At 27.2% G+C, this 15048-nt stretch overlaps 1 protein-coding gene across 2 annotated transcripts in view; it reads left to right on the top strand.

Annotated features, from left to right (window-relative positions):
- LOC148238552 (lachesin-like) overlaps window positions 1-14490 on the top strand; it is a 296914-nt gene extending 282424 nt beyond the window's left edge. For both annotated transcript variants that reach the window (XM_088183915.1, XM_088183904.1), the window contains exons 6-9: window positions 3636-3764; window positions 3857-3979; window positions 13021-13191; window positions 13985-14490. In XM_088183915.1, the coding sequence (XP_088040041.1) occupies window positions 3636-3764; window positions 3857-3979; window positions 13021-13191; window positions 13985-14364 (803 nt within the window). In that variant the 3' untranslated portion in view covers window positions 14365-14490. The remainder of the gene's footprint in view (window positions 1-3635; window positions 3765-3856; window positions 3980-13020; window positions 13192-13984) is intronic.
- Window positions 14491-15048: the final 558 nt, after the last annotated feature.

Here is a 15048-nt window from a genome sequence, read left to right on the forward strand (position 1 = left end):
CACCACTCTCTAAATAATCTTGTAATTAGTCTACAATATTTTAAATAATCTTTAAAGCAATACCTGGCCACACACGGGCAGACCTGCCCGCCGGATTTGTCTGAGATGGATATTAGACGGACAAATCCGCCAGTGTGTGGTGTTAAAACATTCGGGCAGATCCATCCGTTGTCCGTGCTCAAATTGGAGTGCTTTGGAATTTTGTACTTGTATTTCAGTTTAAAGTTTTTTAATCGTAGCCATTGATTCACAAGATTAGTGGGCTAATGTGGTTTCGCAAAATATTTTTTAATATAAAAATCACTAGTGCTTTTAATTGTTGATACTTAAAGGTGAATATCTATTTTTTACGATTATTACAAAAAATATGTATTGCATATTATTTTTATAGCTTTATTTTAAATGATTTGCAATTTAGAAAAAATAGTATTACTGTTACTTTCCTACACCGGGAAAGTATATGTTAAAATTGTTATTTTTTTATAGCGCACTCTTTCTATTAAATACTGATCTAAGTGCCGCAATGGCGGCAAGCCATTTTAAGCCTAATTTTAAATATGTTTATTGAATTTAATCTTAGAATCCAGGTATAAGCTCAGGTATTTAACGTTTGTTTATTTTAGAAAAGTGGTTAATTCTATAAAGAGTTAAAGTAAGTGTTAACGTTTTGTAAAAATATAGTCTTATGTTTTAATTAAAGTAAATTATTATTTTTTTATTTTAAAATATTTATTTTTGATTTCAAAAGATTTTTGCAGCTTTTTAAAATAGTTGTATCGACAGCGTACATAGATAAAAGCGTATTTTTTTATTTTTAAAATATCGTTTGTAGCTGGGATTTTACAAGGTATTAGTAAAACAACTTTTACTTGTATGTTATGAGCATATTAATCATATAGTCAGGGGTTTTGTTTTTGTGTATTTTATGAATCACACCGTTGTATCATACCGTGTCGAAAGCTTTTTCTATATCTAACACAAGAAGACCCGTATTTTTTTATATTTATGTTAGCGCATTTATGCTTTGTCAAATTATTAAGTTTATGTTTTATTGAGTGATTTTCGCTGATGCCAAACTGTTTATTATTTTTTTTTTCAAATTTTTTTTTTTTTAATTTTAGAATTTTTTTCTAAATGATGGAAATGACTGGTGGGGCGATAATTAATTAGGATTGAAGCTGTTGATAAAATAATGAGCATATTGCCATAATTATGAGATTTCGACTTTATTATTATCTTAAATATATTATCACTAGATGAAACTGAGTCTAGTAAATATTTTATAGACTTTAAGATCATATACACATAATACTTGAACAAGCCAGAATTTTTCGCCTTTGGATGAAATTTAAAAAAAGTGAACTATTTGGATATTCTTTAAATAATTTTTCTATTTTATTTAACAGAAAACTACAAATAAATGAAAGACAGCATATTAAATTATCAATTAATTTTAGTCCAGTAACCGCCGCTTTAATGAAAATATCTCTTAGTAATCTTAAAGTGGTTAAAAACTACTTAAAATATTCAATGGCATGACTGACTGAGCAATTTGACATACTTTTAAACAAAAAAAAAAATAGCAAAAGTATTATACATATAAGACTTAGTCTCCCTAAAGCCGAAAAATATAATTTTAAAATAATATAGATTTTTCCAATCAGCGATTGTCAAAACTAAAAATATAAAACTACTCAGTAAATATTAGTCTTAGAGTAAAAATAAGAAAGTATAATTTTTCAAATGGGGTGGTTTTGTGGTTCCTGGGGATAGTTATACTGTATTCAATTTTTCCTAAAGTCATAACATGAGGTCTTCTACAATGGAAAGAATATGTAAATTTGACCTTTATTATTTAATTACAGAAATCTGAATTTTTGTGTTATAAATTTATATATAAAAGGTTAAACATATAAATTTGCATATTTATTAGCAGCTTTATATTTAAATTTCATATTTTTTTTATTTTAAATTTTATCCACACAACTTACAAAAATTTTTTTTATAATAAAATGTTGGCACAAACATTTATCACTACTTTTTTAATGGGGAGGAGGTGCTTAATTTAGTTTTTGCTCTTGGCGCAGTTTCTTTCGCACGGCTCTGTAAATGTTTAATAAAATAAATACTTGCTTAATTAAAATAATTTGCTTGAGTCGTTGCTTTTTATTTTGTGTATACGAGCGATCTCCAAAAAATAAGATTAATCTATATACACTGACAATACAGCTAGTTTTCCAAATGCTTACAGTCTTAGATCAATCGCTAATAAAATACTAAAGTAATTTGCAAACTTTGAATTTTAAGAAATTTTAAATTAAAATTTTTAAACATTTTACAAGGCTTGCTGCAATTGAGGCCCTTAAGGCAATATTTAACATAAATAGCGATGCGGTCGATATCAATATATTGCGATTTAGACAATATAAAAAATATCAATTGTCACATATTGTTTACTAATAAAATATTCTAATTTAATTGGTTTATTTTTTATATTTTTGATATTCGGCCAACTAAATGATTTTAATAGTTTATTTATTAATAATTTTCCATATTGCCATATAATTATTAGAAATATTTAAAGTTCTGCTTAAGGGCAAAAAACAAAGTTTTATGATTAACTCAACTACATTTAAAATTGTGAAGAATTCAATTCGACCCATAACGTTGTATGATCAAGACGTTACTGAGCCCACTATTTTTCTGTTGATTTGCAAAGTAATAAAAATGCCATTTTAAAATATATTTATTATTAAAATTTTATTTCAAAGAATATTTTCAAATAAATTTTAATTGAACTATAATTAAAAAAATTAACCATAGCTCAAGTATTTCTAGAATTAAGTTTAATTTTATCTATTTGTATTTTGTACGTGTTCTTCGTAAAGATAAAATTATATTATACTGAACCGCTTGAATAATACACGTCTATGGCATTCCAAACAATTCCACGACCAACTCTCAAACGGTCCATTGCGGAAGCGGGCAATTATTTCCCGTTTCCGATGTGAACAACCGACCATTTTATTTTTCATATTTTGCACGTTCTAGCCCCTTGTGTCCCCATTAACTATGTAAAGTCCTACGGTTGCTCCATGGCGGTGCAAAGAGCAATCAAATCAAAGAGAAAGGCCACGCAACTTTAACGGAGTGCACTATAAAAAATAGATTATTTTTTAAAACGCTCCTCATCAGTCCCAAGGATGCAGTTTTTGTTGTTGTATGCTGTACAACCACCATTACTTTTGTCAATCTTATTTTCGAGTATAATTTATCTATTGCAGTCTGGCCAGTTTAATTAACTTTTTCACTGTTCCTCTGCGTTATTGCACATACCACCATATCATGCTTTCTTTTTTATCTTTGATTGTAAAAGTTTTAAAACATATACTATTTTGTGTAATTATTAAAATATATTGAACACGTTTCAACATAGTACATAAAGCTTTTCAAAATTAATTAAATGTGTTCTATATGTACGTTTTTAATTTGAAAACTAAGTAATTAAATTTACACAAAAGGTTTTTATAGCATACAAATTATATATTTATTTAATAAAATAAATTTGTTTAAATTGAAACGAAACTCACACAAACAAAAATAATTGAATATGTGTATTATTTCTCTGTTCGCAGTCTCGACATATCAAGGTGAAATTCTGAAGTTGGCAAAGATAACAAGGTCTGAGATGGGAGCTTACTTGTGCATAGCCAGTAATGGAGTTCCACCTTCAGTTAGCAAACGAATCAGAGTGAACGTACACTGTGAGTATATACACCCATAAATGTGAGATTCAACAATGGATATAAACCCGACTATTGCAATAGAAAGCTACAGCGTTACAACATTTTTCCAGTTCATCCAGTGATACAAGTGCCGAACCAACTGGTCGGGGCACCTTTGGGCACTGACGTCACACTGGAATGCTACGTAGAATCATCACCAAAGTCAATCAACTATTGGGTGAAAGACAGTACAGGTGAGTTAAATTATATTAAATATTATTTATGTTTAGTATGTAAAGATATGTAATCGGTTTATAAAATATTAAGAATAATTTGTAGCATTTGGTGCTAAGATATATTTTATACAAAGTCATTAAATTTATCCTTGTATTTGACTTTGGCGTAAAGCGACATAGTTTTAAAGTGATGTCCTTTGTGGTTTGGATGACATATTGTATGGTAAACTTTAGAGAAGGAGTAATGCACGTGTGTATGTAAGTATGTGTATAGTTGTAGTGCTTTGTGCGAAGTGAAATCAGAATTTGAGACGTGAGACATTTCCTATATTTCCCTTAGGGCGTATGCTGTGTTGGTCATTGATATAATATTTTGTTTTAAATAAATTGTGATTTTTAAAATAAATATGACTTTTAAACTTTAATATAAAACAACCATTGTATAGTATAATTTTATTTAATTAAAAATATATTTTATTCCGGTATGAAACCGAATTTAACAAATAGAAAAACATATGTAAAAAAGAAGATCAGTATAAGCAATATAAATATATAATAAGCTTATACCTATAATGATAACATATTTCTTTGAAATTGCTTACTGTACAAAATATAAGGTTTTACATTTTCCAAAGAATAGTTACTGATTTATTTTAAAACTAAAAATAATTTATTTTTATGAAATTACTATTTATGATATGTATCATCCTTTAAATATAAAACTTATTTAATTTGCAGTAAAGGTTTATAATATTTCAATTAGTATTTTTATAAAATATAAGTTCATCCCAAAAAGAATGTTGTTTTTCTAATAAATCTAAAAAATCACTTATAAATATTTATTCTTATTTTAATGATTTTAAATTTTATTTTATTCTAAAAATATAACCAGGGCATCCATAAACCCGGCCAAATTCATTAAACGGTTTTCGGGTATTTTCCCATTAATCAACCGGTTCCGGTTAATTTTTGTTGTAACACAGAGTTATTTTTATTTTACATAAATATACTATAAATTAAAATATTTGTATGTAACTATAAAAATAATAAAAATGTTTAAATATAAAATAAAAACTTATGTATAATTGTTAATATTTTATTTAATCGAAATATTAATGTTAACACATTAGGTTGAAATAAACAATAGTTTATGATAGATATAGAAAAGAAAACCATTATACATTTATATTTTACTACATACGTGCATTGCTTCACATATATTCCATTACATAAATATGACTTAAAATTTTTTTTTTAATTTCAAAGCCAAATTTATTAAAAAAGTAGTTCATCATTGCTGTTTTTTTCTTTTTAAAAAGTATTATTTTAAAAATATCAATAGAAAAAATGTTAGCAACAAAAAAAATATTATTAAATTTATAATATTATTAATATTAATTACTTAGTCGAATAACTATTTATTGCATTTACACATAAGATCTAATAATAAAAAACATTATTATATAAATTTTATGGAATTTTATAATGACTGTTGTCACTGAAAATTTTATAAATATGATTTTATATTTTAAATTAAATCCTTTTAGAATTTAAAAATAAAACTTTAAAATGAACTATATTATAAATCAGAAGGAATCTCTTATAATAATTTTACTTTAACGTTGATAACAAAAATTAATATATTATAAAAAATATGTACAATTATATTAAACTATTTTTTGATTCTTTAGAGATTGATTTATTTTTTTATTGAGATGAGATTTAGAATCTTAATAAAAAACATTAGTAAGAAAATTGGGAAGGATTCCTAAACCGTCAAATTAAAATTTTGCTTGAAATTAGTACTTTGAAATTAATTACAACAGCAGCCAAAAAAAATGTTACAAAACTATTATGGTGTATAAATTTATCAGTTTTAAAACATAAGTAAAATAACGGATGAACAATCTGATAACTTATTGTTTGTTTATAAACCCAAAGCATAATCAAATTTTATTTATGAATCACCTATGTAATTGTACATGCAAAATTATTTACAAATAATTTACTCTGTGTAATTGATAAAAAAACTGCATTGAAATATTTAAAAAAAACGCATGAATCGGCTCACTCGTCCAAATATATTGTTTAAAGGAAAATTAATAAGTCAAAGTGTTAACAGAAACTTTATGAGGTGCCGACCATTGTTAACTTTCGCGGATTATAATCCGCGAAAGTTAACAATGGTCGGCAACTTGAAAGCATTATAAAATTTTTAATATTTTTAAAAAATAATTATAAGAATATAAAAAAAATTATACTAGAATACTATATGACGACAATTTTTTGTCTTAAAAATAAATTGTAGTCGAAAGACGCAAGCTTTGGAGCATATGGTAGATGATATAAAACTTTACGGCCATGTTTCTTGATTCTGTAAAGTCGTGTTGTAGAACTATTATTTTTCTGTTAACACTTGCAATTATTTTCTTACTTCATTATGCAAACGATTATCACAATAAAAGCTTGCTGTTATTTTACGGCCAGGTTTAAAAGTTTCATAATGCACAATCTCTTTGCAGTCCCACAATACACACAAAAATTTTTTTTTACAGTGAGCTCGAAGCTTCAAAGTAGGTTTTGCTAATTAATTTTTGAATAACTACGGTCTTCTACGACGATTATTGTCATACAAAATCCATTTATTATCTTCGTTTATAAAATAATTAAGAAAAGGCAATCGGTTTTAAGATCAAGAAGTTCTTGGGTTATGAGAATACGCGTCGACATGTTTTCTTTGCCTAATTTATGTGGAATTTAAACATATCCAGGTTTATTGTGTCTATATACACTATACCTAGTCAAAGTGTATTACTAGCTTGTACATTAAAATTAATATATTGAATAATTTTAGATTTTAAGATAAAATGTAATTCAATGATACAAATATTTTTTTACGTAGTAGAATGTCTAGTTTATCAAAATTATTGACATATTATTAGGGGGAAAAACTTGTTAAAGCAACTTACAAGTGCTTAAGATGACTTAATTTAATATAATTAGTGCTAATAAATAATTGTACGTGCTAATAAATAGCAGCTGAAATATTTTTTATTTACATAAAATTTTTTATTAAATTATTTAAATATTAGAAGAAGTAGTAATATTTTTTATTTAAATAATAGAAGAAGTAGTAATCAAACAATTAAAGGAATTTGTTACTTCTCAAAACATAATATGTGAACAACAATCGGGATTCAGAGAAAAGCATTCGACTGAAACTGCATTACAAGTAGTGATAAATGATTGGCTGTTGGCTAAGGATACAAACAAAATCATTGGAGCAGTTTTCTTGGATTTCAAGAGAGCCTTCGAAACAATAGACAGAAAAATAATGTTAAAGAAATTGGAGAGTATAGGTATAAGTGATATAGTTTTAAGATGGTTTAATAATTACTTATATAAAAGAAAACAAAAAGTTAAAATAAATAATGTATATTCTGAAGAGAAATTAGTGTCTTATGGAGTACCACAAGGGTCTAAATTGGGACCATTGTTATTTGTTTTGTATATTAATGATATAGTTAATAACGTGAAAAAATGTAAAATTCATCTATTTGCGGATGACACATTAATGTATTGCATAGGTGATAACATTAAAGAAATTGTAAATAATTTAAATAATGAATTAAGTATATTGGAAATATGATTAAAGAATAATGTACTTAAATTAAATGAGAATAAAACTAAATGTATGTTTATTAATTATAAAAATGTGTTAGATAATAGTACCAAAATAGTAATAAATAACTCTAGTATAGAAATAGTGGATAATATAAAATATTTAGGAGTAATTGTTGATACAAAATTAAATTTTAAAGAACATTGTAATTACATATTAAAAAAAATTAGTAGAAAAATAGGTTTATTATCTAGATTAAGAAATATATTAAGTATAAATACAAAAAAAATAATTTACAATAGTATAATATTGCCCCATTTTAATTATTGTGCAACACTATTAAATATGTTAAATAAATTAGATAAACAAATGTTGCAAAAATTACAAAATAGGGCAATGAGAGTAATCTTAAATAAAAATAGATTAACTAATTGTAAAAGTATGATTGATAGATTAGAATGGTTGAATGTTCAAGAAATATTGAGTATGAATGTTTTAGTATTTATATATAAGTTAGAAAATAATATATTACCAAAATATTTTAATAAGTATTTAATAAGAAATAAAGATGTACATAAATATAATACTAGAAATAAAGAAAATTTAAAGATAATTAAGTATAAGAAAACGAGTACGGCTAGGGGAATTATGTACGGAGGTTTTGATTTATATAATAGTCTTCCAAAAGAAATCCGAAACAGCAAAAATATAACGGGTTTCATAAATGGAATAAAAAAACACCTTCGTACATATAGAAATAAATTATAATATTAAGACTTTATTATTGTATATTTTTATTTTTTCTTTCTGTTGTGTATTTTTTATATATTTTTATATATGTTTACTAAATTTGTTAGATGTAAAGATTAGCTATTAAGCTAAATTAATTAATAAAATAATAATAATAATAGAAACTAACAAAATAAATATTGATTAAATAACTAAATAAAAAAATACTAATAAATTATATAAATATACTTTTAAGAGTAGCAAAATATGAGCCCCGCCCCATATAAAAAAAATATTAGTCAATATTTAAAATTGTTTTTTTAGCGATATCTTATTACTTTATATTTTAATATTATTGTTTCAGAGCATATTATTAATTAATTGCTTGATAGCTCATCTTAGTAAAAAAAAATTATTTAAAAGTACCCGAAACGTCAAAAACAGATATATTTTATATTTTTAACAATACTTTAAGTTATATATTTTTATGCTTAAAAAATAGTTAAGCTACTAGGCCCAGATTTTTATTAAAAATAAATAAATATATACACTATTTAAAATATCATTGATTGATGTAGTTTATTTCATCGACAGTCCAGCTAAAATAGGGGTCGGAAGTTTCGCTTTGAAAATTCAGATTGAATGGAATACCTTGCGAATTCCCTCATCTCTAGGTCATAATTATACCTTCGATAAATCAACTGAATGTGTGAGTGGGTCTTATCTCTTTTCGCATTGTTCAAACGACGCTAGGGGCTTTTCCTTCCGAAGATCCTCTCCCAGAACTATTCAAGATGAAAAACGTCACTTTTGCACTAGTTCACTTTGACGTTATTAATAAATTGCTCGAAGTGCTTATAATATTCACGAACAAAGAATACAAAGCGTATCTGGGTGGTTGGAAGTAGTCGCAAAGTTCAAATCGATACCAAAGTATGTAATATAGATATACGGTACATTTGCATTGCTGCAAAGGTCGAATAATCCATTTTTGCATGAATCTTTGATCGCGCTCCTAAAAGGATAGTTCAGAACGGCACTTTGGCGTTTCAGAAGTTTCCCATCGAATGCATTAAAAGCTCGTTGAACGTTGGTGCTTCGAAGGAAGGCTCCGGGGCTTTTTAAATTGTAACCGGTTTGCGCTGATTAAGCCGCCCATTAGGTGTGCACTAGTATCATATCTGTGTAAACAAACACGAATCCATTACGATGGTAAATATTGTCCTAGCAGCAAGGATGTGCCCCGTTACTGCTACTCAAAGGATCTGAAACCTACTTGGAGGGTGGTTTGGTAACCATTGCGTTTACCTGACTAATGTTTGCATGCAAGTAAGAACGTAGCGCGAGAAATTGTGCAGTGTTTGCTCAATGCCTATGAGTTTTGACTGTGGGCTTATTGAAATGTATATATATATACAGAATCAGATTTAGGGATCTAACATGCTACGCTTTATTTATAGCTTATTTAAATACCAGTAATTCAGCAAAATAAAATAAAAATAAAACTTATAATAATAAAAGTGTAACTAAATTTAAAATATTAGTATACACACTAAGGATCGACGTCTCCGTTTCGTATCGATTGAGTAACGATAATGATCGATACTGAACGATAATGCATTTTTCGATTATCGATCTCAAACTATAGTGAACGATATTATTGTTTGTTTAAGCGATATTTGGCGGGAAAGTACAAAATAAAACAATGTTAACCAATGGCGTGCGAAATTATGCGCCCTTTGACTTCACGTTTATGGCCGAACTAGTCCTGGTACTTGAAAAAGTTAAAAATGTGAGTGAGGGACTTTCTGCTGATGATTCACTGACCGCTCAAAAAATATTCCAATTTCTTTTATCTTGGAAAAGTGCTCACTGCTGACACAACAACTCACGAAAGAATTCATCACTGAATTTCAGAGACAAATGAAACGAGTTTTGCCGAAACCTAGTACTGAAGAGCGCCATGTACTTATGACCAATCAACTTTAAGGGATTACCTCTTACTCAGTTTAACAAGTAAGAGTCCACTCTAAGAAGATTTCTTGACTCACATCCATCGTCTCAAGAGGTTGAACAGGAAACTCCAACAAGGCAGCATATTGGACTGGCATCAGCTCCTGATTTCATGGATCAGTTGGTGGCTGAAAAAGCTCAGCATGAGACTCTAAATCTGACAAAATCGGCAGTGGAAAAATAGTGGGACTCTTTCAAGATTTATCCCGGACCTTATAAAATTGATGTATTGACCTGGTGAAAAGACTACAACGGGATCTTCCCGAGTATAAGGTTTGACCCGTCAAATGTTGAGAAGATCCTCTACATACAATTGAATCACAGTAGAATCCGTATCGTTAAATACAACATTGGAATTCCTATTGTTGAAAAATTACCTGTCGGAGAGAGGGATGATGAGGAGAGTGGACCATCATTTTTAACTCCAAGAAGTCGTGCTGGTTCTGTATCCAGTGCAGCAAGTAAGAACTCCCGCAGCATTGTGAATGTAACTCCAAGAAAAGCTCAAAGACAGTTCTGTATGCTCTAGATTCAGACTCAAAAGATTATGTTGTCAGCATTGGTCCTTCAGAGACTCAGTGCAAGTTACACAGAGTCAGAGGCAGATAAAGAATCTGATTAAAGACTTATCTTGCTGTGAATGCATCAATGCATCTTAAAAAGTGTTTATATTTGTAAAATTAGGAAATAGGTATAAAACTAGGCACTAATAATTGTATTTTAAATATTGTAATTTTCGTGTACCACTATTTTATATCGAAATAAAAACATTTAAAAAAAAAAAAAAAAAAAAGTGATTAAAATAAGGTGAATTTTTTGAAATTTTAATATTTGTGATTTTTTTGGCCTTAAAGATAATGTAATATTTTTATTATTTAATGTTCTGGTCATTTTAATTTATAACTTGTAGATTCAGATAATTTTGTAATAATAATAATAATTGATTTAAATTTTGTTAACAATTTTTTTTATTATTATAAACGAAAGTTACAAAATTTATCGTTAATTTTTGAGGTTGTACAAAATTAAAAAATATTTATAGTAATATTAAACGATATTATTTAGAATAAACGATATTAATCGATAACAAAGATGTTATCGATTAATATCGTTCATTATCGATTACACGAACGGTAATATCGATCAAACTATTATCGATCTAATCGATAATTTTTTTTATCGTTTCGCATCATTTCGCTCCTTAATACACACACTTATTTATTCTTATATTATTAAAATAAACATATTTAAGAAAATATACACAGCTCCAAATAAATTATTCCAGCTCTTCGTAGCTGTCGTCTAAACCGTTGTTTAAAAAAATGCTCATGTAAAAGAGCGATCTCGAGCGCTTACGTCCTAGCAGCTCTAATAAAGAATAAGGGACGCAATCGCGACTCTATAAAAAAGTATCTTAAAATCGCTGAGCATTGATATTGCTATTTTGCACATGAAAACAGTGATTCAAAAAATACATGCTACGCTGAAATTTTTATGAGATTATTTTAAAATTTCAAAATACTATTTTTTTTAAATATATATTAAAACAAGAAGTTGTTCGCTTGAGTACAACATAATAAAACCATATTTTAAAACGCTACAAACAAATTTATTTTATCGTGTTGCTGGTCAACTAAAGCCTGCCGACTATGATTATAAATGAATTTTATCAAATGTGCCAAAGAAACGGAAACTATTATATAGTTTCAATACCATATTTATAACATGTTTGTACATTTCGTACATCTCCACAAATCGAGAAACGATGAAATTTTAAAATGAAATTAATTTGACAGCGCTTGAAGACATAAAATAAAAAGTAAATGTAAGAAATAAAAAATATTATTTTAAATGTGAATTCTGTCAAAAACAAAAATATTTGTTTTATAACCGTTTTGTGGTACTTGTCAGAAAGTAAAAAAATGTGACAGTGGTATTTTTGAGTAAAAAAGAAGGTAAAAATCAAATCATACCTTAAGGGGCATTCAAATAAGATGAATTGTCTAGGGTACACTTTGTGGACATCTAGAGAGGTTTCAGCTCGCTTCAAATAAAATCTTGTTTGCTTTGCGCCTTTTTGACGACAAATCGCAATGACAGATCCATCAAGAAGCACAATGTAATTTGACAAAAAATAGACTTTAATTTAAAAAATAAATTGAATTAATTCTATATTTATTATGATTGACGTCTAAATCAAATGGCAGCTGTAAGCATTGCTAAAAACTTTTACATGAATTTTATATTATATTTTTATACGTTTTCGATAAAATTACAATAACTTTTTAAATTCATTAAAAAGAAACATATTTTAATACATAACTTATTAAATAAAAATATATTATTTAATAAAAGTTTTGTGTAATTAATAAAAAAAACACTAATGGTTTTGAGAATGCGAAAGTCAATCGACATTTATATATAATTTATTATATTTTTTTAGGGTGGGTAAGGGAGAAATAAATAAACAAAATTAAATATATGTGATATCATCATTCAATAAAAAATACTTTGAGGTGTATAATTATATCGAATTAGTTTTAATAATATTTATTTTTATTATAATATACATTTAGAATTGTTTGTATATCGTATTATTATAAGCATACAATGTCACATATATTAGTATAGTATTTATAAAAGCTGTACTGCATAGTAGAAATGTATGTTTTAACGTTCTATTTTCATCATGCAGGCGAGCTGATAATACCCTCGGAGAAGTATGAAATGGAAGTTCTCCAAAAGTCCATGTTCGAAGCCCGCATGAGCATGTCTGTGAAGAAAATCGGCGCAGACGATCTCGGAAGTTATACCTGTGTTGCGAAAAACTCTTTAGGCGATGTCGAGTCTAAAATAAGACTTTATGGTAAGAATATAAGCACACATATGTTAAATAAGAATATATTACACTATACATACATATTAGAAATTTATTGTAGCATACATAATGGTTTGTTATAATTTATTGGCATCGGAAAATTGTTAATGATGGCAATATAGCTCGTTGTTTGTTAAAACGCCAATATGTATAGTAAGTAGACTTTGTTAGTAATACACCCGCAACGAATTTATCGTTCGAGGAAGTACGTTAACAGAATGGCTAAACGATTACTTAAGGCGTTGTCTTCTAACTCGATTAAGTCCCCACACCCCAGTTTAACGGTAAACGCCGGACTTTGGCATTGTAAATGTAAATGACCTGAATATGCTGGTGAATAGACTTGTTGTTTAGCAAACTTCGACTAATGATCACTATATTTTTAACTTGGAGATTTTATTCGATTATGGCAATCGAATAAAAAAGCTCGATCGCACTTAAACGTTTCATTATTTATATTTAATTTAACACTGGCTTATTGACTAACAGTATCTTACTTAAAAAGCCACTGATTATTTATTGACAATAAATTCTAGAAACTACTTTAAAAGTAATTAGAAATGCTAGATGTATTTAGACAAACATGATATTTAATATCCAGGTGAATTTATCTAAAAAAACATTTACATTGTTTTTTATTATTATTATTCTGTTCTATAAAACATTAAAATTCAGTATTTAAAAATCTACAAAAATGCTCAATTACGTACGACTATTGTTTGTTTTTCCTTGAGAATGTTTATATTTTTAAAATATACATCGTTGAATATTTTATGTTTAGAAATACCAGGTCCCAATCGCAACATTGCCTCCATGCGGAACGGTGAAGACAGGAAAGTCGAAGACGAAGATTATACGGAAGAAACCGCTGAAGACGATGGCAGGAACAGTGAAGAGGACGAAGAGAGCAACAAGGTGGTGGACAGACCGAACAAATGGGCTGCAAGCAGCTCAGGTAATTCAGTATTATCGTCCTCCAGAGAATTCCAAAGCAAAATGGGATCTGAAGGAGGTCAACTTCACGTGAAGCACCTCTCGAACGAAGCCTCCTTGGCGAGGAGCTCATCGATATTGGGAACGTATTTTTTCATGTGGAGCAAATTGAACGCGATTTACATATGTCTATTTTTTGTGATTCACACGCAGTTAAATATACTTTAAACAGAAAAAAATTAATGAATTAAATTATTAATAGCTTTGTGTTGATGTTGCGGCCCAAATTGGAATGTTTGTTAAATAAAAAATAATAATAATAAAACAATGTATTAACAAATTATTATATATTATACAATGATTGTTTATCATCAATATTTTATATTATCGTATACAACTCAATATAAAAAAATAAAACACAACGATTTTTTTAATATTACTAATAATTTATATTGTCTTATGTATCGATGCATTTACAGGGATAGCAAAAATATCGTTAAAAACTGATTGTACATATATCAATTATATGTTGTACATATTAAATGTAAAAAATCATTGTATATTCACATTAATTAACAATAAAAAACATATAAGACAATATTATAAATATATACACATAAATCATTATAAATGAAAGGTTTGGCTTAAAAATGTTAAATATTATATACATCGATTATAAAATATAATTTTGTACGTATCAATCTATTTATTGTTTAAAAAAATATTTTATAGGAAATTTTATATTTAATTGTACATAAGAGCCGTAGTAAGTGTAGTTGTATAAATTAATAAATATATGTATATTATTATATTATATAATTGTTTATTATAAATGCGAATTATGGATTCAAACATGTCATATCTATGAATAAAGAGAATGCTTAAATGTTGAAGGTGCTATTGTTTTATTAT

This window comes from Plectrocnemia conspersa, unplaced genomic scaffold (assembly GCF_051122295.1).
Source record: "Plectrocnemia conspersa isolate PC_06_02 unplaced genomic scaffold, ASM5112229v1 ptg000001l, whole genome shotgun sequence".
NCBI lineage: Eukaryota > Metazoa > Arthropoda > Insecta > Trichoptera > Polycentropodidae > Plectrocnemia > Plectrocnemia conspersa.